Source organism: Pimephales promelas, chromosome 23 (assembly GCF_988280905.1).
Source record: "Pimephales promelas chromosome 23, fPimPro1.hap1.1, whole genome shotgun sequence".
NCBI lineage: Eukaryota > Metazoa > Chordata > Actinopteri > Cypriniformes > Leuciscidae > Pimephales > Pimephales promelas.
The window spans coordinates 14,419,194-14,446,235 of record NC_142791.1 but is presented as its reverse complement, the minus strand read 5'-3'; the positions used below and the strand labels follow the sequence as shown (position 1 = coordinate 14,446,235).

At 35.1% G+C, this 27,042-nt stretch overlaps 2 protein-coding genes across 4 annotated transcripts; one reads left to right on the top strand and one right to left on the bottom strand.

The window, feature by feature from the left end:
- Positions 1–481: 481 nt before the first annotated feature.
- pip5k1ba (phosphatidylinositol-4-phosphate 5-kinase, type I, beta a) lies at positions 482–19,715 on the bottom strand. Of its 3 annotated transcripts, XM_039677092.2 has the most exons (15): positions 19,576–19,715; positions 14,347–14,417; positions 11,831–11,899; positions 10,941–11,071; positions 10,570–10,687; positions 9,684–9,836; positions 9,045–9,341; positions 8,581–8,777; positions 3,827–3,907; positions 3,196–3,244; positions 3,010–3,094; positions 2,761–2,901; positions 2,174–2,303; positions 1,769–1,850; positions 482–1,644 (listed from the first exon to the last, which is right to left on the bottom strand). In XM_039677092.2, the coding sequence occupies exons 3-15, from the start codon at positions 11,897–11,899 to the stop codon at positions 1,642–1,644; spliced, it is 1,536 nt and encodes a 511-aa protein (XP_039533026.1). In that variant the 5' UTR covers positions 14,347–14,417; positions 19,576–19,715; the 3' UTR covers positions 482–1,641. The 3 variants fall into 3 exon arrangements, with proteins under 3 accessions (XP_039533026.1, XP_088982296.1, XP_039533027.2); XM_089126170.1 differs by lacking the exon at positions 482–1,644 and having other exon boundaries at positions 1,760–1,850; XM_039677093.2 differs by lacking the exons at positions 482–1,644; positions 19,576–19,715 and adding an exon at positions 14,927–15,070 and having other exon boundaries at positions 1,760–1,850.
- A 3,248-nt stretch (positions 19,716–22,963) lies between these two features.
- Positions 22,964–26,714, top strand: LOC120483157 (serine/threonine-protein kinase pim-1-like). Its single transcript, XM_039678069.2, has 7 exons — positions 22,964–23,213; positions 23,757–23,954; positions 24,213–24,310; positions 24,456–24,506; positions 24,719–25,103; positions 25,185–25,361; positions 25,778–26,714. The coding sequence occupies exons 1-7, from the start codon at positions 22,964–22,966 to the stop codon at positions 25,870–25,872; spliced, it is 1,254 nt and encodes a 417-aa protein (XP_039534003.1). The 3' UTR covers positions 25,873–26,714.
- The last annotated feature ends 328 nt before the right edge of the window (positions 26,715–27,042 follow it).

Below are 27,042 nucleotides of genomic sequence, written 5' to 3'. Positions count from 1 at the left end.
CAGGTGAGTCCAGCAGAGCGCTCCCAAACCACGTGACCACGCCGCTTCATTCCTGTGCATATCTGACCCAGACTGCAAGAGTTTGCTCTTTCTGACATGTAGTGGTTAAACTTGTACCTTATATTGTATTATCATATTTGTCAGAATATACAAAATGTCGAAAAGATAGCCTATCATTGCATTTAATAGGCTAAATATTTGTAAAATAATATTCCGTGCAATAATCATATTTTGAAACACGAGCACGATTTTCGGTTCTTCTAGGTTGTTGCTATTTGAGTTGTTAAGAAAAGTGATTTGAAAAAGGGGTTATTTTGAATAAGTGTGTACTTAAAATCACTAATCTTGCTCAAATATGTTGCCTTAGCAGTATTTTGCTCTTAGATTAATCTTCCTATCTTTATATTTCAATGTTTATTAATCCTATAAACCTTTTATAATTTCTTTTCACATGGACTGCTTTGCTTCAAACCAAACAAAATTCAATAAAACAAATATATTTTTATTTGAGATTAGAAATAGGCATCCTTTATCCCATGCAATATACATTTTGATGTAACAAAAACAGTGCATACTATACATAATAAATCTATTTGATCAAAGAGAATATCCTACTGGGATAAACAACACCAAAACACCCTCTAGTGGATTGTATTTGTCTATTGCAATCAGTGAATAGTGTCTTTTGCACTACTGTATTTTGCTTCGACAACAGATGAAGAGAAAGAACGTTATTATGGAGGACCAAACCTGGAGAAAAAATAAATACATGTGGGAAATATAAAAATAAATGAACGCATAAATAAATTATTATATATTCATTATATATATAATTATACTTATATATATAAAGGGAAAGTACAAAAATTTAATTTAGTTTTAATTTTTTCAGGCTTGATACTCCATATTTTATAACTGCTATTTTTAATTACATTAATTAGAATAACTTGAAATAAGAATTATTGGTGCATTAATATACCTTGCAGCTCTTCAGGCATATTTTATAGACAGACAAATTCATACGAGGCAGAAAAAATAGAAAAGTTCAACTGAAGATGCAGCATTTAATAGCAACTAAAAATATTACACATAAAAGCACATTTAATTAATATATTACTCTAATCAAAATATATTTAAATACATTTTTATAAAAAGTTTTTAAACTTTTAAACCCATTTAAATCTTTACACAAAGTAACATAGACCATTATAATTGTGCCGATTGTACGTCAAAATTTTTGGTACAAGTCATTGTACTGTCATGATCAAATAAATGAATGAAATCATTACTCACACAATAAAAGTCAGGAGTGCTGCACAATATAATTATACCATGATTATTATAAAATAAATTACACATTTCTTTGTATGACACACTCAGGTGCCACGCCTTTAACATGCGTCTAATTCGAGTGTAACTATTATTATGCAACAAACTTGTGTTTTCGAGTGGGTACAAAGTGCACAGTGTAAGGCACTGCAGTACTATAGTGTGGCAATCACTCTGCCGTTGTTTCAAACGTAAGGTTTTTCTCAGTCCATGTGAATTAGCAGCTAGAGATATCCATTGTGCAAAGTTGTGGAGTGACAGGTGAGACAGCAATGTTTCGATGATCTGGTCCCATTCAGAAAGCCTTACGCATCACTTAAAAAGAAAATAATATAAGCCACAATCAATGATCTGGAGCGAATGACACAAAAGAGTTTGAGTTCCAGGGGAACTACAACATAAGTCATATGAGAAAGGGGATATGTGTGATTTAACTGACCAGGTAGACGTCCAGACCAGACTCAGGTGTGCTCGGAAGAGGAGGAACGCTGTCCTCCAGAACAAGTGTCGAGATGGACGTTCTACAAAAAAAGAAGAAAAAAACAGTGAAAAGTCAGCTTTGGTGCCAATTGCATTGTATTTAAGTGCTGTAAAGAAATATAGAAGTTCACAAAGACCTTTTAATTAAACTAATATGTCTATATTAGTGTGTGTGTGTGTGTGTGTGTGTGTGTGTGTGTGGTCCTGGTATTCACTACGTTATGAGGACCAAAAAAACATGTGAGGAAAACAACCTATAAATCATACAAAATTAGTTTTTTTTTGAAAATTTAAAAATGCAGAAAGTTTTGTGTGATGAGTAGGTGTGAGCATGTGTGTGTGTGTGTGTGTGTTAAATAAACACCTGTTTTCTGTTTGCAGTTCAGTTTTCACATCATCTAAAGAGGAAGCAGAAGTCAAAGTGGCCGCTGAAATGGCTGGATCGAGTCTTGTGGAGCTTGGAATAACATCAGGTTTCTGAGGGGAGTGTTTATCTGTCATAAAGAAATTAGAAGAAATTAAAAGATTAGAAGAAGAATTAGAAGAAATTATTTATGTTGAATGTCTGGCATCCCTTGTAAAAATAGAAGTACATTTTATTATACTTTTAAAAAAGAGTACTTTTTTGGGAATTATATACTTCAGAAGAATAGAATAGACTTCATTGTGAAAAGATGTTATGTTTTTGGACATAACAGTTGCAATATAATATATTATAATATAATATAATACAATATAATATAATATAATATAATATAATACAATTTATTATAATATAATATAATTTATTATAATATAATATAATATAATATAATATAATATAATATAATATAATATAATATAATATAATATAATATAATATAATATAATATAATATAATATAATATAATATAATTTGTAAATGCGTGTAATGGGGAAGTACTCTTCTAAGTCGGATTGTACAAGAATCACCTGTATCGTCGATGTTTTCGAGTTTTTCAAGGCTTTGCACCCTCCTCTCTTCTTGACTCTCTTCTTTAACAGTCGACAGAACTTCCTGTGAGCGATACTGGATAGAGTTCTTCTTCCTTCTCGAGGACGCACCACGAAGAGCTAAAAGTAAAGAAGAAAGAAATGTGAGATGTGGATCAGGATTTAAAAAATGATCAAATTCATTTAATCAAAATTCCATTGTCAAAAATAAAGAAGCATTAAACTTACGGTGAATCTTTTTAAATACTGTGCCCCCCATGAATTTCAGGAATCTGTCAGCGTAGAAATTAGGTCTATGGACAGATACTGTGTCCTAGCATAGAAAGTTGGAAAGAGCCATAAATCATAATGATGTTCAAATAGTAGTATATAAGAAAATAACATTTCAGTTTAAAAAAATGGAAAAATACATACACCATCATGCACAAGAGCCTTCCATGAGTGTTCAACCTTCTTTATAAATCTATGTATATAAGATAGAAATATTCAGTATTCAACATTTTCAACTCAGGAGATCACAAAGAATCACACATTACACACAAACATAACCTCAGACAAGAACCGACCAAGAGAAACTGAAACACAGGCGATCCGATGTGACAGACGAAATCGCATACTGTCAAAAACTGTGAATTTACATCGCGACTGTTAAAAAAGTACACACTATATAAGCATGAATGTGTGTAGTATGAATCTAATCCGGATGTACTACATTTGCCATGTTGATAATGTCACATGACCTGATTAGTAAAGTGTCCATTGAAGACACACTTCAGAATCTCACGGGAAGTGGTGGGTCATCCAGGGACTTTTCACCTACTGTTTTTTCCAATACTATGTATTCGCACAAACTTCTCTTTTTGCATACTATATAGGGAAGTATTTGATTTTGGATGCAGGGAGGCAGTATAAATGCTAGATACAATCAAAGGAAACTAAATGAAGAACAGGTAACCATGTAAACAAACGAACAATGGGAACAAAGGGAACCGGAACTAAACAAAGAAAAGAAACACAGGAACGGTAAAATAAAGGAGACTCATACCTGTAGGACTGCAGGATATCAATAATCCCTAAAAAGATCAGCAACTTCTCTTCTTTGTGTTTAGCAGGGATGCCACCCATTCTAGAAAAAAAAAACACATGGTTATTTAAATTATAAGTATAAAATTTATATTTATACCATGGTCTTTCTGAATACTCTATTCTGATTGGCTGGAAGGTGTGCAATAAAAGCTTTAATGCGCAGGTAGTTCCAGTCAGTTTAATCACTGTTCTAAATTAATGAGCTGTTTTCATTGAATCATACACACACACGTACGATTAGACATTAGAGATACACACACAGAAACATTCAGGAGCATAGAGACTTTTCAATGCTGCCCCACGACTTTTGGTAATAAAATAGCTTTGCAACTGAATCGCTTTATTATATTTCTCAGTAACTAGGTGTTAAACGGGTGATGAACTGAGAAATCAAATTTTCCTTTGACATCTTTTGACATCTTTTTGAGAGCTTTTGACATCTAAGAGGTCATCATATTATATAATCATCATCATATATATCCTGTAAGTTTCAGAACTGAAAACATCCTTGTTAGTCCAATAAAAGCTTTTATTGACACCAGCCTCAGTAAACGACTCGTTTCTCAAAGTGGGGAACTATGATGTCAAAGAGGATAAAACACCACCCCCGCAGAAGAAGATCAACGCCTACATTAACACGGCCGATTTAGTCCCGCCCACCGATTGGCGCATTACACGCATAGCTAAATAGCACAGGCCTACCTCGTGATGACAAACCATATCGAGCTACTGAGCAATACAGAATATTGTGCAGTGCCTGTTTGTAGAAGACAGTCGCTGCATAAGCTTCTTCTAGATTCCAATAGGACTGCATGGATAAACTTTATTTTTAATGACGTTCCAGCTGATGAGGGGAAAAAACATTGTCCGTCTGTTCGCTTCATTTCACTGAGGATTGTTTTGTAAACAAGACTGGATTTGCAGACCGATTAAGAGTAAAGAACGGTGCTCTGGGTCGAACATGTATGGTCGAATCATTCCGGTTCCCATTTTACAATATTGGACGTTTTCAAAACAATTTCCCCCAAGTGCATCGACAGGTGAGTTAAAACTCATTATAATATGCAAAACTGTTATCCACTCACAGCAGTGGGCGTTTACTTCCAAGTCTTCAGTGCGAGATGCCCATAAAAACCGAGCGTTTTTCAGCTAGGCTCAAAACTAGGGTAGAAAATAGCTTCTTACTTATTCATTTTGATGTCTTTGAAAGCAAAAACCAAGCGAACGTCATAAGTTTACCTCAGACGACAATATAATAAAATTAAAAAAGCCAGTTCATGAACCCTTTACAGTTTTTCTCAATCGATTTGGTACATTTCTCCAAACTCAGGTCACTGCTCTCAAAACATTTAACACAGTGATCTGTACACTTCGTAATGGTCCTAAACAGATAGTAAATTCTCCTTCATTTCATACAAATTACAAATCAAAAGCATAATTTTCTCAAAACACTGTGCACAAAATTCCCTAATGTTATCACAGCAGTTCATACACCCAACCGAATCTTTAATATATCAGGAAAAACTTTTGCAACTTTTTCATTGGTCTTCACAAAGATCACAAACATTTTTGTACCATTTTCAAAACTCAACAAACAAAACTCTATGAATTGTAAAATAGTCAGTTGCACACCTTATGTCCTCAATTAACCCCGAATTGATATCTGACGAGTTAATAATCCCCTCAACACAGAAAAAGCCAATTTCCCAATTGTTCACACAGCTGTCTTAATTATAACAACTACAAAAGGGGAAGAGAAGAAGAACAAACATGAATGAGGAGAAAATACAATAAAAAGAAGGGAATGAGCAGTGGAAAAGGAAGAGGTGTAAGAGCGAGAGGTGGAGGACAAGGTAGAGGGAAAAGAAGAGGAAGAGGAGATGGAGAAGGAGCTGAGGATGTAGGAGAAAGAAGAGCTGAGGATGTCGGAGAAAGAAGAGCTGAGGATGTAGGAGAAAGAAGAGCTGAGGATGTTTGAGAAAGAAAAAGAAGAGCTGAGGATGTAGGAAGAGGAGAAGAGGGAGAAATGTGATCGGCCATCATGCTACAGTCAATGTCCCTGGACAACGAGGAGGCAACATCACTCTCTGTGCCACAATTTCTACAACTGGTGTTATGGCACACAATGCTCTCTTTTGACCATTCAACACAGCAAGGCTCCTACATTTTTAAAATCTCCTCAATGAAATCCTCTTTCCGCAGGGTGATTAGGAGCAAATGGTGTGGTGTGAATCAAATTGAGGAAATCTTACCAACAAGAATATACAACTAAGTCTTCTTCAAGTGATGGAAGAGGCCTGTGGAGATATTGGGGCACAAACGTGTCTAGGATGGCTAATGCATTCAAGGCATTTTTTCCTGCGATGCATGACTCGCAGGAAAAAAAAAACATTTGCTGTGATGTTGATGAAATTCTCTGGCCAGATGTAATTGAGAGGCATGATAAATAAATTGATTCAATGAATGCATTTTTTAAACCTATGTATTTCTTTGCATAATTTATTTTATTTATTTATTTATTTTGTGGGGTGACAACTCATTGTAATACACATGGACTCATCATTAAAGAACTTAATGAAAAACATGTATTTCCATTTATTTCTTTGTGTATCTTCAGCTGAATTTGTTATCAAATCAACAGAGAACACACTTTTAGTTTTGATGTTAATATTGATTTTTAATAAATGCATTACTAGAATAAAATGCTGTGTTTCATTGTGCAGCGAATACTTAGCTGTTTCGCCAACATAAGAGTGTGTTTAGTTTGCTGTGCTAACTGTTTTGAGAGCAGTTACCTGAGTTTGGAGAAATGTACCAAATCGATTGAGAAAAACTGTAAGGATGTGGTGCAGGTTGAAGGAGAGACTGAGTCAAAAAGGCTCCAATACAAACATTAACTAAACTCAAACTGATACAGGCAGGCAAACGAGCAGAGGGTACACACACTTTACATAAAATACAACGGACAAGGAGTGAGGGAGAACACAGGGTTTAAATATACAGAGCACAGATAAGGGTAAATTGACTAAAAAAAACAGGTGAAAGAACTGAACACTAATGAGGAGCGGGAAAACTGTGACAGGGATAAACCAAAACACAAATAACAGGGGAAACACAAGACACACATGTAACACTAGGGGGTTATACTGCCGGTTTTGAATTAAACTAACTTCTTCATGGTTAATATATTGAGAGAGATGCAGGTAATAATCTTTCTCTCGCTCTCTCTCCCTCTCGACAATTAATTCAATTAAATTCTATAAGTCATTAATTCAATTAAATGTAATCTAACACACTATTAAAAGTGGACGGATCTACGAGCTGTAACTAAAATAACCGTCAATTTTACCCTTCCGGTCAAATAACGTGCTGGAAACACCAATTTTCAAACATCAAAGCAAATGACCATGGTACAACATAAATATCACTAAGTCTGCATTCATTTGATCAAAAAATACGGTTAATCAGTAATATTGTTGGTAACACTTTATTTTGATGGTTTTAAACATTTGTCACTTTGCAACTCAACTGACACTAACTGTTTCTTTTCGTCTGTGTGGGCCTGTGAGTTAGCCTGACTATGTTAGACTCCCTATTTCCGCTAATTTATTCTCGTCGCTTGACAAACTTAAGGTTGAGTCACTGTAGTCACTTGGACTATTTTAACTATGTCTTTACTAACTTTTCTGGGCCGGCAGATGAAATTACCGAGCAGTCTATGAAGGAGTGAGACAGCTCTCAGATTTTATTAGAAATATTTTGTAATGTCTTGAGTAATTACTGACAGAATTTTCATTTTTGGGTGAACTACAGTAACCCTTTAAAGGGACAATCAAAATAAAGTGAAACCAATCGTGAAATTCTGTTACAATTTAAAATAACTGTTTTCTTTTTTTAATATATTTTAAAATGTCATTTGTCTATTTGATGGCAAATTTACTGCCATTACAGCTTAATATTTTTGTGCTGCATTTTTTGCAACTGAATATATATGAATTTTTCTTTGATGAATATAAAGTAAGACAAAAAAAACACACAAAAGCATTTATTATCAATTTAATGCATCCTTGCTGAATGAAAGTGTTGATTTCTTTCTTTCTTTCTTTCTTTCTTTCTTTCTTTCTTTCTTTCTTTCTTTCTTTCTTTCTTTCTTTCTTTCTTTCTTTCTTTCTTTTTTTAAGTACTGACCCTAAACTTTTGAATGCCATTTTTGGAGAACAACAGACGTGTGGTGAAAGTTTGCCAAACAACTTAAAACCAAGGCTGCATTTATTTGATCAAAAATACAGTAAAAACAGTAACATTGTGAAATATTGTTACAATTTAAAGTAGCAGTTTTCTTTTTAATATATGTTAAAATGTGATACCTGTGATTTATACCTGTGATGGCTAAATTTTCAGCAGCCATTACTGCCTAATATTTTTGTGGAAACTGCTGTATGCTTTTCAGTATTCTTTGATGAATATAAAGTAAAAAACAAAAAAACAACAACAGCATTTATCATCAATTTAATGCATCCTTGCTAAATGAAAGTGTTAATTTCTTGTTTAAACGAAAAGTACTGACCCCAAACTTTTGAACAGTAGGCTGACATGTCTTTGAAGGATATATTTTTGGAGAAAGGGTGTGTGGTGAAAGTTTGCCAAACAACATAAACCGCTTACGGCATCTTTTATTTCTGTTTACTCTGAAAACGGAGCGATTCCACTCACGTGTCGTCATCGGCGTCAGCGAGAGGTTCGGCAGCTTTACCGTCTCCTTGAATGGACTCGCGGGCTGTGGAGTACAGGACCTTCTGCCCACCCTGACGCTTACTGTCCCCTCGGCCTCCTCTCTCTCTCATCTTCCTGTCCAGAACATGGATTCCCAGCAGCAAACTGTAGTCCATGATTTTAAAGCTTTCCAGCACCTGAGGAAGAAAATGAATGGATATCACAACAACAAGTTACTTATAATGCCAAAATATAGGGCCCTATTATACAGCTGACGCAATGCAAAACATTGCAAGTGTCAGCCTGACGCAGTTATCATTTTCACATACTGCGTCACGTTTAAATAGCAAATGCATTTGTGCCTATTTTGTGCCTATTTACAGTAATGCACATGTAAATAGCGTAGCGAATACGCCATGGTGGGAGCGCAACTGGCTTTTAAAGTGTTCAACAATATGACTCACCCGACAATCTCTCTGAAGAGTCTTCATCAAGGCGCTGTACGTGTCTGCATCGAAGTAAAGACCATCGTGCATCTCCTGGAAGTCCAGATCTTTAAACGTCGGGGAGGATTTGGCCCGCTCCTTCCGTGACGCTCTGCGTTTGTAAGTGGAGCCCTTCAAGTCGTATTTGTAGTGCATTTTCAAAGAGCGAGGCAGAATGTTGTTCATCACCACCAATCTGATATTAACACCGCCACACTGAATGCAGTACAGCCCGTAAAACTTCGGTAAGAGGGTCCTTGGGTTCTGGTTCAGATTCTGCAATAGAGAAGGACAGATACGTGTTTAGGAGAGACAAATATGGTATAGATACTGTAAAATTGCCAGAAGATAGTGGGGGTTGACTGTTAACTGACTGTTTAATGTGTTTTTAATATGCAGTCTAGTCTTGTATTTCTACAGTAAACAGGGCCATGAAACAGCAATGCAATGATTATCTTGAGTCTGCATTACTCATTTTATATTTAAATATTAATTTTGAATGTGAGGTAATTTCGAATGTGCATTTTAGAAGAAAAGAGATTCACTAAAAAGACAGCAGTGTATAGTGCAGTTTCTGCCTGTATTATTGTCAGTCTTGTGGCAGGTTGTGTGACTCACCATGTAATAACCTGGAAGCAGCTTCTGCAGAAATTCAGCTTCTTTGTTCTGCACAGTCTTTATAATGAACTCATCATCACTGGTTAAGTAAAACCACGAGCTACTCGCTCCAGGGTTCGACAGCTCGATCAGAGGTTCTTTACAAATGGAGTACTGCACATGAAAACACGCATTAATAATGCAGATTCCAAAAACACACGTGCTAATTTCTGTATAATGTTCACTAAAACTGAAACTACTAAAAAAATTAAATGAAGCTAAAATAAAATAAAACATAAATATCAAAAAACTTACTTAAAACTTTGAAAAACATCAAATTAAGCAAAAAGTAGATGCTGCCTTGACAAATAACTGAAATAAAATAAGTTTAAATTGAAGTACTAAAACTAAAACTGAAGTAAATATCAATATATGAATAAATATTCTAATTGTAAAAAATACTTTGCAATGACATAATTTACAGGATGCTAAACTTGTAATATACATGTAAGGATTTTCATGTATTAATTGTTTTTTTTATTGCCAATATGTGAACAGCTTGTAACAAAACTTAAAAAAAAAAAAACTTAAAAGTCTTAGATGTCTATGAAAGCCTGTAGACTATTTATTATGTGAAGGAATCGTGACGTTTTCACTAGGAAAATCCAATGTATGTGACGTCTACATGAGCCTCTCATCCATTTACAGTAATGACACATGAATTGAATGATTTTCTACATATAGACCGGACATTATTGTTGTTGCGAATATGATCTTTTGAAATTTCAGCAGTAATATATATATATATATATATATATATATATATATATGGTTCAAATGGTACGGTTTCCTTGAAATTCTCGAGAATTTCAGGATTCTTGACTGTAAATATTTATTTTAGTCTTACCAGATAATCGTCTGGTTTAATCCCAAAGAGCTCCCTGAAGTAACGGAAAGCCAAAGGAGCATAATTCTTAAAGCGAAAGTCAGGGTAATGATGAGCTGGGGTCAGATTGCTGCCTTCACTAAAAGACAAAAGATACAATATTCAAATATTCGTTATTAAAACAAAACTGTGTCGCACTATTTCAAAACCTAGTGATACAGCATTTTTAGACATTGACCAATTGAATTGACCAGGAATTCAGCTTATATCAAAATACAACAGAACCGTTGATATTGGGACAGGGCCATTGTATCTCAGTGTTTAAATAGTGAGTAAATGGCAACCACACATTAATTCTGTCAAGTGTGAAGCCCGGTACATTAATACTGTACCTTGGGAGAAAGACACTCTCAACAACGTAAAAGTCTTGCATGAGAACATCTCTGTCTGGTTTGGAGGTCAGATTGCCGACTGTGTACCCAATGCCGAGCTGGATGGCTCCTCTCAAAGCTTCAGCTGTGGGCTGGAGAAAATGCATGAAGAAACAGGAAAAGTAATCATCATTGCAGAGATAAAGGCCACTCTTATCAGTAGTACAGTAACAACACACATGGGAGGAAGTCACAGACAAGGAAGTTGTGGCATCACGTTTAGAGGGCAATTACAAGAAGACATTTACTTGGTATTACTGGTAGAATGTCACAATGTGAGCAAATAAATATAATACAGTATTGTAAAAAAAAAAATACAGTATGGGGAAACTGTAACACTGGACCCCTGGACATTTTCCTAAACACTTTCTGTAAGATGTATAAGTATTACAATGTGTCACGTTCTGTGCGTTTTTATTCTACGTATTCCCGCAGTCTAATTATTTTTGTCCTCATTTGTTCCAGCTATTTCTATCCTGGAATTGTCAACCGGCCCTTAAACGCAGCAAGCCATTTTGTGGGCAAACATCCACATTGCTAATATCCTAATATCCCTTATATCATGAGCCTCCTTTCCATGGTAGTGTACACATAGCATGGCACATGGCTATAGTGTGGTCATGGTTATATAACAGTCAGTAGCAAAACAACATTTCAGACCACAAGTATGATCAAATCAGATTGGGATATACAAAAACCAAATCCTACTAAATCCCAAAAGAGCTCACATGCACAAACCCTCCATTGTGCTACAGAAAAATATGTTGGGTTAAGCAAAAAATGATGACAATTGATCAATTCACCACTGATAAGTACAGATAAAACTTAGCTTAAGCATTGCACACACACACCTTTTTGTGGTCTTTGCCCCCAGTTTTCTGAGGTGTTCCACCTCCGGTCTCGTCTGTTGTTGAAGTCATCTGTTATTTACAATAAATACACAAAATGCAAAAAAAAATTACAAAAAAAAAAAAAAAAAACTGTCTCAAGGCCCCAAGAAAGAGAAAATCAATATAACAATAATGCACTATTAAAATAAGAATATGTAAAGGTAGCTTTAGTTGTGAGTGCCGTGCACATTATCAAACAGGAAATGAAGTCATGTGATGTTCCTGTTCTTGGTAAAGTTCAAAGCTGCTGATGCAAGAGATGCAACTCCAAAGCAGCTCATTAGAAATCCGAGAATCATGTTTCCTCCTGACACAATTTAAACGTTTCAGTCTGACCGTACCTTTATGATGCAGCATATGTGGTATTCAATCTCACAAAATATAGAGAAGTTGCAGTTCTGCTTATTCGCAGGAAAGGAGGAAACAATGGAGGGAAAACGCATGCAAAATTAAACACTTTTCCTCTTTATACAGCAGCGCTCTATACAAATGAAGCTGCCAATGGCATCAGGGAAAATAAAAGGGTTTGCCATGACGAATGTTACAAAAACATAGATAGACAGACAGACAGACAGACAGACAGACAGACAGATAGACATACAAATAGACATACAGATAGATAGATGGATAGATAGACAGACAGACAGCCAAGCAGACATACAGATAGATAGATAGATAGATAGACAGACAGACAGACAGACAGACAGACAGACAGATAGATTACAGTTTTTCTCAGTCGCTTTGGTGCTTTTCTCACATCACTATTTACATTTGCACAACAGTTAGTTCAACCTCCACAACATTTTGTCATTTGTGCACATCATAGTATCAGTTTCTCATTCCTTTCAACAAATTGCAAATGCTTTTGGACATGCATCAATTGCTTTCATACAACTCACTGCTGTTTTATAACATTATCATTTGCTGATGTCATATCAGTCAAAATTAACTATACTTATGAATGCTGAATTGTCATTCCATATAAAACTAATGGTCCTCATTTCATTGCTTGAGTCATCACATACAAAAATGTTAAACTAGTTCTCAAAATCCCGCAAGCAAATTTTACATTTTTTTTAATCTTTAAAAAAAAAAAAAACAACTTTTTTTTATCCCAAATTGAACAATGTCTCGCAGGTGAACCTCAGCTTTGACTGATGAGAAGGGATGTGCATGAATGATTTACAGTACATGTATGTTGTATGTTCAGTTCCAATATGTACTGTGATATTGTTTACAGTTGTGCACCGATCTACCCAAAGGGAGTTTATGTTTGTTGTAAATAAGGGTGTATTTTTTCTTTTGCACAATGCTCTGAACCAATTAGAATTGCAAAGACCATGCCGTAAAAATGTGAAACATACATATTCAGTGTCTTGTACTCAATTACCGTACCTCACTAAATACAGTAATGTGAAACTTTACTGTAGTTTTCAAATGGCTGTTCAAATAGTTTATAGGACTGTCTTGAGCATTTTCAGGTATAGTGTCACCAAGATCTGACTTTTTTTGCATTGGCAAACACTTACAGAGTAAACTGTCATAATGAAAACATGACAAAGCCATTTGACTATCTTGTTCATAAACACTGGTGTTAGGACTTTTCATCTTGACGACACTGACACTTTCAATGACATGAATACTTCCTTTTGAGGAATGAGTGATCCATTTTGAGCAAGTGACACACTTTTGCAGGTTATCAACTAAGTTTTGCAGTTTATACTAATTGTTTTGAGAACTGCATTAACTGTTGTGAAAATGTAAATAGTGATGTGAGAAATGCACCAAAGCGACGGAGAAAAACTGAAATAGACAGATAGACAGACAGACAGAAAAACAGAAATAGAGATAGACAGACAGACAGACAGACAGACAGACAGACAGACAGACAGACAGACAGACAGATAGATAGATAGATAGATAGATAGATAGATAGATAGATAGATAGATAGATAGATAGATAGATAGATAGATAGATAGATAGATAGATAGATAGATAGATAGATAGATAGATAGATAGATAGATAGATAGATAGATAGATAGATAGATAGACAGAAAAACAGAAATAGAGATAGATAGATAGATAGATAGATAGATAGATAGATAGATAGATAGATAGATAGATAGATAGATAGATAGATAGATAGATAGATAGATAGATAGATAGATAGATAGATAGATAGATAGATATATCCATATGCTTGACTGTATTCACCAATCTGGCCAATTTTATGTTGAGACTTCAAACCTTTTTCACAATCAGGAAAATGCTTTCTTCGATGTACAACAGGTGGGCAGCACAAAATGGCTCTCAGTAATACTTTCAGGGTACATATTAATTCTCTAGACGTGCTAATGTGGCCCTTTTAGGGATGGATAAAGTGCAAAGTAGTCGCTTTAATGACACCGCACCAGTTAAAATCTGTTGTACCGCTAAAAGCAATTTTTTTTCTGGACAGTAAAGCGTTCTTCTTACCTTGTAAACCACTCTGCTGTTGATCAGAGGTCAGAGTCACCGCATATCCAGCCGAAAATGACTCCTGGTGTCTACAAGAGGAATAAATAGAACATGAGTAGGTGTCAGGGGTCTGTCAGTGACTGATACTGAAAGTGAAAGACATTCAGATTGTGCACAGGCAAAGGAAACCCGTGCTAGTAAACAAAAATGGAAAGAGAAATGGAATAAGTGAGAAATTAAAGCTATTTATACACACAAAACAACACATAAGTTCATAATGCACCGTTGTGAGGCTCATTCGTTCCAGAAATGACAGTTCATATGCCCCCACGCCACTGAATGTTATGAAAAACACTCTGCAAAATATTCAAATCCAGCAGTTGATGTGCACAGCCTATTTCCTGTTAATACACTGATGGCAGCATTATAAACAAACCTGTTTCTGTGTTCCCATGCTTGTTAAAGCAATGCAGAGAACCATTACAGGTTTTGATACAGACATTATTTGATGTTGAAAGCTCCTTCATTGACATCCATAGAACTCAAGACTCCATATTTGGCAAATTTAGGTAAAAAATGATAAACGAGTTGTACATACCTCAGCCACACTAACGGCCACAAACCAACACTGTAAGTTCTTTACTGACTGGCTCCTCGCAGTATAGCCTCTAATATCAAACAAGACGGATTTGCAATCATGAAATCCTTTCTAAGACGGCCTGTTCCTCAACGTCCCTGCCCACAAAACAAGCAAACAAACCAAGCCAAGTACGTAAGAGTCCTGATTCTCCAGGCTTGGCCGGTAAGACAACGAGGATATTGCTTAAGGCGCTATTGTTTTCACGGATTTGCTGATTTGCTCATATCTGTGTCAGACACACAGGGCACAGAGTTGTAAATACTGCACTTCATTATACTTTGTACATTATAAAAAGTAACCAGCTTTTATGACCAACTTCATTTTATTTTGGTAGCCATTAGACTAGAGTATTCATTTTTTTTCTGCTTTCTCTTCAAAATATTAGGCTACATAGAGACATTATTTGTTCATTTTGAAATTCCATGGTGTTCCAACTGTCCTAATAATAAAGACAAAAAAATATTTACAAAAAAAATATTTAGATAAAAATTATTTTGAACAAATTAAAGTTCACTAAAGTTCACAAAGTAATTCACTTAAAAAAAACTTTTGCTGATAATTTACTCACCAGATTGATGAATAATTGACACCAGACGATGAATAATTGTCTTATCTAGGACCCTTCGAGTCATGACACGAAAAAAGATTTGTTCATTTTAAAGAACGAGTTCGAACAGGAGAGTCACGAACGCTCATCACAGAACAGAGCAAGGCGAACATTTGAGCTTATAAAACTTAAACTTTTTTATTTATTTTTTAAATGAGCGATCGTTTCGCTAGATAAGACTCTTATTCATCGTCTGGTGTCGTTTAAAGCCCTTTGAAGCTGCACTGAAACTCTCATTTGGACCTTGAACTGTTTGGTTCCCATTGAAGTCCATTGTATGGATAAAATCCTGGAATGTTTTCATCAAAAACCTTAATTTCTTTTCGACTGAAGAAAGAAAGACATGGACATCTTGGATGACATGGGGGTGAGTAAATTATCAGCAAAACTTTTTTTAAAAGTGAAAGTCCCTATAAGTCATTTGGTGCAACCGACATACAGGAAAAGAGCAAATACCTGAAATATCATGATTTTTTTTTTTACTCAGACCATATAAAACCCTAGCAAACATAAAGAACACCTCAGATAATATTTTCTGTAAAAAAATATTTTCATGATTTGTAATCACAACAATTTTTCTTTTGTCAAATCAACTTAAATAATTTACGTAGTTCAGATAACATAATATTCTGAGTTTCTGAAGCTTAAATCAATCTCCTTCATTGCATTAAGTCAATCTTTCCAGTTCAATGAACTTAAAATTTTAAGGCAACCAGGTTACTTCATTTTTTTAAGTTAAACCAACAATATTTTTTTGCAGTGTACCAACAGTTTCCAGAAAATATAAAACTCAGCTTTCCTAGTATTGCGTAAATGTCCTCACAGCTTGTTGTATAAAGCGTTATACCCAAGTGAATGTGTCACAAGATGTTATGGGTGCTGTAAGGTCATAAACAAGCGGTTTCATAATGAGCGTGGACTTGTTAAAAGATCAGAATAGCTCAAGCAATGTTACTTTACACAACACAAAACCAAAATGATTTTGGTTATATAAACATGATGACTCAAATCTCAATAAGAGACTTAACAGTTGATATAGACCTAACTGTTCCCAAAAGGTTTATTGTTATACACTGTAAAAAAATATTTTAATGATTTGTGATCACATTTTTTCTTTTTTCAAATCAACTTAAATAAATTATGTAGTTCAGATAACATAATATTTTGAGTTTCTAGTGATTAAATGAATCTCCTTCATTGTATTAACTAAATTTTTCCATTTTAATGAACTTAAAATTTTAAGGCAACCAGTTTACTTATTTTTTTAAGTTAAACCAACAATATTTCAGAAACACAGACAGCAAGGTCCGAGACTTTCCCAATTTAGATTTCCCGACCCTTAATTCCAACTCCCATGACCCACTGATTGCATAACTGTTACGGAATGACTGGTGGACAAGCCGGTGCATTATATGTATGGGAAGACTTAAAAAAGCCAATCTATAAATCTCTCACCACACAGCTGGTTAGACTGACACATAAATGGAAACTTTCCAGGACGGCCACTTCAAAAACTGGACGTCCTCTTTAGTCTCGACTCTCGAGGGTCTAATCGCGTTCTTCACACACGGAACAAAGGCTTTGCCAGAAATAAGGATATTTGCAAGCCAAATCACAGGATGGTAGAATCAGCAGGGCTGAAATCTCCTCAAATCCTGCAATGTCCTCAATAACCTAATATTTTAAAACTCTCACATCATCATTACAGCCTCACACTCGGCCTGGGGTGAAACAATAAGTCTTTATCAGTCGGGAGAGGCGTGGATTCGAGCACAGAAGCGGAAAGCCTGTTTGCATTTGGCGTGGAGAGAGGGGAACGCAAATGACACATGAGTCATGACATAAACCGGTCACATGACCCGCTCAGATCGCCTCTGTAAACACAGGACACCTATAAAACAGAGCACTTGGCTTAAAATTAAACGGAGAACAGTAACTAGCAAAGATGATAGCGATGTAAACAATAGCGTAAACAGCGTTTGGATACCAACTGACATTTTCCGTGGCTTCTGTTTAGTCTCTGTGATGTTTGTATTGTAATTAAATTAATCAAACCTTAGTAAATTTGTTTAACGGGATCAAGCAACTAAATTTCTTTTTCCAAACATGTAATACAGCACTATCTTGCATCTATGTATAATACATCTATGCTTAGGCTTATTGAGATTATCTGCATCCATTGGCAATCATGCCTGTCCTTCTCGTTCCACTGAAAAAAGTGAAAACATGCAAATTTTACATCAGTTTTTTTTTTTACATGAATACAGCAACTGAACTGAAATGTCATGAGATCAATTTTTTTACAGTAGTGCATGTTGTTTTCGAATATTTTGAAAACTCAATTTTTTACTGAATATTGTGCAAAATAAAAGGTAATTTCAGGAATTTTGTATCCGTCTCATTGGCTATTATCACGACTAGTGAAAGACAAGCCAATTATTAAAGTCACCATGAAATCAAACATGAACATTCTTAATTTTTTTAATGGAATATTACAGCTTATTATATACCAAGATTTGCACATCTTTATTTTATTTATTTTTGATTCTCATGTCCTCATTTCCATCTCTTCTCTGATGACTTGTTTACTGGCACAAGAGCGGGACAATAACCTGTCACTTGCATGAGATCAACCAATAGCAAACCACAACCATCCAAACTATCCAATCAATGCTTGATGGACAAAATCAAGTCCCACTCGGCATTTGATCTTGTTCAAGAAGCCATTTCACATGAGTATGCGTCAGAATAGAGTTGTACAATATGACATCACTTTGTAGGCCAAAGAATAGAAGGGGGATTTTGTTTAAATGGCTGAAATTAGGTCTGTGGTTAACAAGTTCAATAAACGTTCACGTTTTACTTCTTTCGACTGCTTTCAGGCTTCAAAATTCATAAAAGTTGTGTTCATCTGTGAAAATGATCTTGATGGACAAAACGTGCAATTAGCCTATCATATTTATTTATTTATTTTTTACAGAGTTTTTTTTTTTTTTTGTGCTAATCCAAAAGCCTATGGGAAAATCCAGTTGGGTATTTGTCAAGGGAACCAGTGTGATGCGAACTGACTTGACCTACAAAGTGACATCATACCTGGACCACTTCATAGCTAGTTGCTATAACATGAACTGCTGATTCTGATTGGTCAACAGCTTTCTGCGATCAGATATTTTTGTATAATGATGTAAAAATGTATAAATAAACATTGTTCCTCAAATGCAGCTGCATGTCAATCTTAATCTTACATTGTAAAATAATTTTACTGCAAATCAATATTTTTATAGGGTTCAGAATTTGATAAGCAGCCGTAAGTCAAGACAAAAAGTCAATAAAAAAATGAACCCCTTCAGGATGATTCAGGCTTTATTTTGTGATAACTGTATAAGTGAACATGATCCTTTACATATTTTTCTATTTTAGTGCTCATTGTATCGCACTGGCATTAACCATCAGTTCCCCTAGATATTGGCATCCATCGACCATTAAAACAGGTAGTGGTCTAGCAGCACTATTGAAGCCACAACTTTGTAATGTCCAGTCTACCATACAACTACTAACGTCAGCCTGTGATGCAGCATTCATTTCTTTAAAATCTTTAACATGCATGCATAACATGCAAAGCCACCGAGGCTTCGTGCGCAAATGTTAAAGAGCGTTTGAGGAAGTGGCTCTCTCCCTCCCTACTGCAAAACCAAACCACTTTCCCACAGAACAAAGTGCAGCCCAGTTTACTCATTACATTTTTAACGAATGGTGTTAATAAATGAAAAATACGAAAAGACACTCTTACGCAGCAAAGAAATCCCGTTTAACATTTTAGTAAACAATTTGGCTTCAATGTGCTCAAGTCATTGTTAAACGTATAATGAACAGTGTTTCTCTTTACAATGATCATCAAACTGCTGTGAGTGTGAGAGCTCACCCATGAAATGTGAATGTCAGATCGTTAGGCTACTGGATTAAAGAAAACATTCAAATATTGGAATTAAAAAAAACTTACCGTCAGTGTTTTTTTCTGAGAAAATAAGCGTAGCCAACAAGTAGCCTAATAAATGTATATCGTTAAGCCATGGCTTGTTTCTCAGTGACATTTGAGAGCGTGTCGAGCTTCAGGTTTTGACTGTCAAACTCTCTCCGCCCACGCGCACGCGCTCAGGTTCGTGATACGCGCGCACAATGTAGGCTCATACTCATCGTAAAAAAAAAATATATAAAAAAAAAATATTCATTTTAACGGGCTTTTATCTGAGATAGAACGCTTTTGTAACATTAAACACTACCCTTTAAAAGTTTGAGCTCAGTAACAATTTTTATTTTATTTTTTTGGGGGGAATAAAATAAATCAATAGTTTTATTCATCAAGGATGAGTTCAATTGATCAAATATTACAGTTGTAACATTTATAGTAACATTTATAATGTTAGAAAAGATTATATTTTAAATAAACTCTGTTTTTGTTTACTTTTTCTATTGATCAAAGGATTCTGAAAGAAAATTGTACAAAACTGTTTTCAACATTAAAAATGATAATGAATGTTTTTTGCATAAAATCAGCATATTAGAAGGACTTCAGGATCATGTGACACTGAAGACTGAGTTATGCTGGAAATTCAGCTTTCATCAGAGGATAAATTACAATTTAAAATATATTAAAATAGAAAACAATCATTTTAAATTGTCATAATATTTCACAATATTACTGTTTTTTATTTATTTTTTATCAAATAAATGCAGCCTTGGTGAGCAGAAGAGACTTTTTAAAAAACATTAAAAATCTTACAGATTTAAAACAAATGGGCCTGTATATATTTCTTTCTCCAAAGGATATTTTGTCTATTTTTACTTGGATTTAATTTCAATGGAAAATAATGATAAGGCTACTACAATAAAACTTGTTAATAGTTAAAGTTTTTTTTATCCTATAATCCATCTAAAATAGTTAAAAAAAACTTTTTCTAATACATTAATCTTATATGTATTAATTTATTATGAGATTAAGTCTTGTTTTTAAAGGATACATCTTTATTTTTGTTTCTTAATGCTGGCAACTGTGAACATTTCTTGAGAAGAGGTTTGTAACCGTAAATTTCAGCTTCTCACATTTGGCCTGTCACTGGCAACTTTTAAATGCAACCTAATAATCAGTTTTTAATTGGATTTACAGTTCAGTCTGACTAAAAAAACACGCAAACACTTCAAGCAATCCCACTGAACTCCATTCGACTGAAAGGTGTGGTGTAGATCTTAAATAATGTGTTAAATCCAATGTTTATTCCGACTACTTTCACAATCTGATTTAAAGGGCCACTGAAGTGCCTTGAAACATGCAGCATTATTCATTGTGTTGACATAATTTCCACTGAAACAGGAAGACAGCGTGGGACATATTAAACAGCTCTTCCCCTTTTAAAAATAGCCAGTAGCGTTTAGTGTATTTGACAGCTTGGCCAGAGCCGTTGAGCTTGGTAAAGCCGCAGTTATTGTGCAATAATAATGGTCCATTACTGACCACTTAAATAATAATTATATTACAAATAGTTAAGTATTTAAGGTTAAAATGGAGAAAAGTGGTTTAAATTCCAATGCAAATAAGCAAATTAGTCATTTGTCACTGGAAAAACAATAATTTTCATTTGTAATCCCATTGTTTACCCACTAGATGCCTGTATGGCTCTTTAATAAATATACATGCATCTACTAGTTTAGTTGCCCAAAGGAGTATCAGGGCATTACTGCTTAGGCCTTACTTATTTTTAGGTTTTGCATTAAAATAAATATTAAGAGATGATCAAACACTAGATTTACTTGCATACTAATGTGTTAATGATACACATATAAGCACACACAAGTGAATATTAATATATGCAAGCAAATACTGAATGTAACCCCTGTGCATAAATTAAAAAAAATATGCAAATATTCATTTAATGACATTTAAGGACATGGTAATCCTGATATATTTTTAATTTTTTTTACATTTTTTTTTCACGAGGTCGGCCTTTATAGCCTAATGATAAATGAACAAGAATAATTAAAAGTTTCAGTTATGAAGCAAATTAAGGTTTCCTAAAATGGGGTTTGCTTCTCAAACTTATTTAAATAAATAAACATAAAAGTTGACTCTTTGAATCTTAACTCTTTCGAGCGCGGATTCATAAAGACGCCTCAATGTGTGTGTGGTAGGCTAAACTAGTAAAATCCATTGCTCAACGAATCAGTTCCTCAGTGAAATATTTTATAAAACATGAATGAATAAAACTAAAAATATACATATATATTAATCGAACACTATTAAGTGAAATAGCCTAATCTAGAATGGATGGTGCTGTACTCATTTTCTGATCGAATGTTTTTAATATTTTGAAACAAAACAAGACAGAATTCCTTGCTTGCTGACCCTGTGACGTCAAAGAGCAGCACAACACTCAAACACTCGTACAGTGACAGACAGTTGACCGAGAGCGATATTAACTACTGACTTTAGATACATACCGATTTAGACTTCGCATTCGACTAACACACACCTTTAACAGCATCATCATCACACATTTGTGTTGTTAATTGACTGCCGTGACATTTGTGTTGTTAATTGACTGCCGTGAAGTTGAGAGGAGCTGAGTGATTCTGGTGCGGGTGATTGATTTTGATACTGTCAACATCGCGTTGTCTTGCTGACACCATGGAGAACAGCCCAACAGGTGAGATGGAAATTTTATAATTTAATTTATACAAAGATAAAGATGTATCAGTATAATTTTCAATAAATTATACTGTATTTTTAATAAATAATATCAGTATTATTTTAATTTAAAAACATCAAAACTTAATTTACAGAAGGTGCTATTTTTATTTGGTGTGCATTGTATGATAAGTTAAGTGACACTGCAGTCTAATGTGTCTAGCTTAAAATAGTTTTATGAAACTTTCTTTTTCATTACTACATTGCAAAGCATTATCCCAGACTTTTTCATCTTTTTCAGTTCAGTTCATCTTTAAAGTGTAGAAGTATGTGACTAATCTTTATAGTGTTCTTGTAATTTTCAATCTTGCACTGGTCCTCCGTGAGCTCATTGCTTTGTGTTTGACTTTTGGCAAAGTCCAGGAATATGAACTTGCAAAAGTGCAATTTAATTTTTCTTTAATGAATTCATTAGATACAGGCCATGTTTATGTTCGTTTGTGGAATATGTTTGTTTTTCATCTGGTGTCATTTGGTTTTATAATCATTTTTCTTTATTTTAGGAAGCCGAACAAAGCGTAGGAAGGGGAAAAAAGTCTGTGCTTTCTTTAGGACAGTATGGACATCTTTAAAGTCAACTTTCATTCACCACGACCCAAACAGAGTGGTGTGTATTCAACCACAGCCAGATCTATCGGATCCCGAGCTGATGCATGTTTCAATTCCTGTGAGAAACAAGCCAAGGCTAGACGCATATCCTGAGCTGGAGTGTTTGCCAGGGCAGGTGTATGAAGAAGATCTGGAGCAAACGCCAGACTCAGATCCTGAGCTGGTTTCTGAAGATCTGGAGTCCCTGTGTGAGTCAGGTTGCTCGTGGATCGAGCAAACACCAGACGCAGAATCTGCTGATTCTGTGATGTCGCCTGCTTCACTTCCCTCCACTTCTGATCTGGATGACGGTGAGTCATTATTACTTTGTTCATGTTATTTCTGCCATCTGTTATTTTCTCTGATCTATTCTTTTTATTATTACTTTCATTTATAATTCTGATTTGACATCGCTTGAGTTAAAAATCTAAAAATGATGTTTGTTGTACTATTTTCATCTTTAATTGCATTGATTAGTACTTGCCGCTCTAATCATCATTCACAGAGATGTTACCAATTTTGGTAACACTTTTTAATAAAGTTCATTAGTTCACATTAGTTAAATACATTAGTTAACAACTAAGAATTAGCAATAACTTCTATAGCATTTATTAATCTTTCTTTCATTAATTTCAACATTTACTAATGTTATTAAAATCAAAGGTTGTATTTGTAAAACAGTAGTTAATGCACTGTGAACCAACAATGAACAGCTCGATTTTGATGAACTAACATTAACAAAGATATAATAAATACAGTAAAAAAATGTATTGCTCATTGTTAATGTAATGTTACCTAATGAACCTTATTGTAAAGTGTTACCATCATTTTCTATTAATTTTTCTTCATTTTAGAAAAACCTAAGAAAGGAAGGAAGAAGAGAGCTCTCCGTGCCTTCTTTCGGAGATTAGGCAAGGCTGCACAGCTGCTCTTCCTCGGCCATGAGCCGGACAGTGTTCAGCCTTTTGCACCAGTGTCGGATCTGACCAACTCCGAGCGGAAGTTTTCCCTGATTTCATCCGAGATCGAATCGCCTGTCGGACTGCAATACGGTGAGGCATTATAATCTTCGCTTCTTGAAATTTCTGCCCTGTTCTTTCCTACTTAGAAGTATTTAGGCTATACTTCTGATACTGTGACATCACATAAAGAAACGTATTGTAGCTGATTTGCTACATATCAAAAGATAGAAGTATTTTAAGATTCTTCAAATGAGTCTTATTTAGAGTTAATATCAGACAATCAAAGGAAACTGCCTCATATATAAATATATATTTATGTCTATGTTCTTTGTCCTGTGTGTTTTTCAGGAACTAGGATTTCTACTTTTCAAGTGGAAGAAATTATAGGATCAGGAGTTTATGGTCAGATTTATGAAGGAACAGACATATTTAATAAGAGAATCAAGGTAGGGTACTCTTATTGAATTCAACTAACATTTTGCTTCTGATGTGTGTCATCTGTCTTAATTTAGAACAAACAGATTGTAGTTGTGCAGACCAGGCACTTTAATAGGCTTGAAAAAATTAACAGTTTGTTTTTGCCATTCACAGGTTGCCATCAAGCATATACCTAAGAATGGACATGACCATTTTATTGACACTGTAAGTTTACTAACCTAAATGAGATTTGGTTAAGTGACAAGTATTGTCAATTCCTGTTGTTAACATGAAGCAGTATGTCAAGAGAATAAATACAATTTACAATTACATAAAAATACAATGAGTTGAGTTTTGCGACAGTGGCATTCTCTACTGTGTAACTTGATCCTTCAAAAAAAATTCAGGGCCAACTAACTGTTTGTTTTTCTCTCTAGCCCGATCATTCCAAACCTGTGCTTGCAGAAGTGGCACTGATGCTGCGTTTGGGACAAGCTCCCTCATGCCCCAACATCATCGAATTACACCACTGGATTGAGGACGAGGATAGCTTCAATCTCATCATGGAGAAGCCTGATCCATGCCAGAACTTGTGGCAATACATCACCGATACAGACGACATCACCGAAGCAAAAGCACGCTGGATGATTCGTCAGTTAGTCCAGGCTATAAAACACTGCGTTGACCGTGGAGTTTTTCATGGTGATATGCACTTGGGGAACATCCTGATGGTGACCGACGACAGTCTGACGCTAAAATTGATTGACTTTGGATCTGGTCGTCTAATTACTAGTGAGGGCTTTAACAGCAGTGAATATCAAGGTGTGTTAGCAGTTTGTGTTAGCAAAGCAGAGTTTGAAAATTGAGTGCAGTGACATTGACACTAAAAATTCTCTCTTTTAGGAGCAGAGCGGTACACCCCACCTGAAGTCTTGATGGACACCGTGTTCTACGCCGAGCCAGCATACGTCTGGGCTGTAGGTCTTGTGCTGTTCGAGATCATGCACAGTCGTCTGCCCTTTAAAACCGCGAACGACATACCGGATGACTATCTTGACACGAGTCTGGACTTATCCCCAGGTAATCACAAGAGACACCTCTGCACGATCTCACACACACAACACAGGGTCGGCCCACGTCTGGACCATATGATCCATGTGTACCAGATCTGGGCCGACACTAATGCTGTCTCAATTTGCCTACTTATACTACGCACTAAAAGTATGTACTCTTTTGGTGAAGAAAAAGTAGATACTTTTGAGTGTGTAGCAGAAAAGTAGATTTGGGATACTTTCACGTCATACAATTGCATCTTTAACGGCCTGTCAATCATCTTGTCAAAGATAAAATCCTCCACATTTCATTACCTACCGTCTCGGAGAGAAATTCTAAAAGTTAACGTTAAACATTAATTTCACATAATAAACATTATTTCACATATTTCAACATTGGTGATACTGTAAGACTAACCCGCGCCCTCTCTGAAAACTCCACAGAATACCGAGACCTGATTTTCCGGTGTTTGATGCGTGATCCAGCCAAGCGACTGACGCTAGACCAGCTGGAGAAGCACAGCTGGTATGAAAAGTAGAATCCCGTGCATCAGTCGAGAAGAGGTAACGTAACACAGAGAAAAAGGAAAACACGTTTGCAGTGCAAAGAAGTTATTTTTCAATTCTGAATTGTGTTGTGTGACCAGGATGTAGATGATGTACAAAAGACTGAGGACGGCTTCATCAAAAAATAATTGAGGAAGTGAAGTGATGAAAGGACAGCATATGCATGCACATCTAATAAAAAAATAAAAAAAATAAAAAAAAGAGAAGAGGTGTTAGTGAGGCCTGCAGGGGGCGCTGCTCACCCTGTGCTCCGTGTGGGTCTTTTTTCATTTTTTTTTATAGACATAGTTATAACATTAACAAAAGGCTTCCACAAATTCAAATTGTCCAGCCAACCTTAGGCTTAAATACACATATTGTAGCATAATATAGATAACATTCCCATCAGTGGGCTAAGTAAATCTAAGCCAAGGTGAAACCATAAAAAAAAAATAATAGTAATTATAATCAATAATACAAATAAAAAAACAAAAACAATTGAACAAAAAGTCCAAAATCTTCCAGTAAGGAGTACAAATACAAAAAATAATTGGGGCTAATGGGGCGATCGATTGCTCCTGTCTGCCTTGCTGCTGGTTTGCATCTGTATGCTCTGTGTAGCTTTCTGCTTTGAATCTCTATTTACTATCATTTCTTGTTGTTTATATTGCTAAATATAACTTACTCATCAACATATATTAGATATTGTCTAATATTGCCTATCACATTAATCTGACTTCAACAGCTTTTATCTAAATCCTTATCGCTTGGATATGAGGGAACTGCTAGTGTTGCAGAGCGGGGATAAGTGATGTACATTTTTTAGGAATCAAAAAGCATGTCTAATTAATTGAAATAATATATTGTGAATCATTGAAATTATACAACATTAAAAAAATCTATGCAAAAAAAAATTGTGTTGTGTTTTTTTCTGGTAATAAAATGAAGACATAAAACACTAATAGCATTTATCATCAAAAAGCATGTCTAATTAATTGAAATAATATATTGTGAATCATTGAAATTATTCAATTGACCTATGGCTAAGCCACGCCCCCTCCACTCACTTGGTCAAACAGTCAACATTCGGGGACAGGTGCTATGGCAGCTGTCACAGTAGGAGACAATTCACAGGAGGCAATTGGTGATTTTTGGAGACAGAA

What these genes read in the sequence shown, in the direction of transcription:
- pip5k1ba (XM_089126170.1), bottom strand. Translation starts at nt 11,899, where the DNA reads ATGACTTCAACAACAGACGAGACCGGAGGTGGAACACCTCAGAAAACT. An exon ending in CTCTTCAGAGAGATTGTCGG is followed by an intron (nt 8,778 to 9,044) that starts GTGAGTCATATT and finishes TTTCTTCCTCAG; the next exon opens with GTGCTGGAAAGCTTTAAAAT. An exon ending in GATATCCTGCAGTCCTACAG is followed by an intron (nt 3,245 to 3,826) that starts GTATGAGTCTCC and finishes TTATATACATAG; the next exon opens with ATTTATAAAGAAGGTTGAAC.
- LOC120483157 (XM_039678069.2), top strand. Translation starts at nt 22,964, where the DNA reads ATGCATGTTTCAATTCCTGTGAGAAACAAGCCAAGGCTAGACGCATAT. An exon ending in CACTTCTGATCTGGATGACG is followed by an intron (nt 23,214 to 23,756) that starts GTGAGTCATTAT and finishes TCTTCATTTTAG; the next exon opens with AAAAACCTAAGAAAGGAAGG. An exon ending in TATTTAATAAGAGAATCAAG is followed by an intron (nt 24,311 to 24,455) that starts GTAGGGTACTCT and finishes TGCCATTCACAG; the next exon opens with GTTGCCATCAAGCATATACC.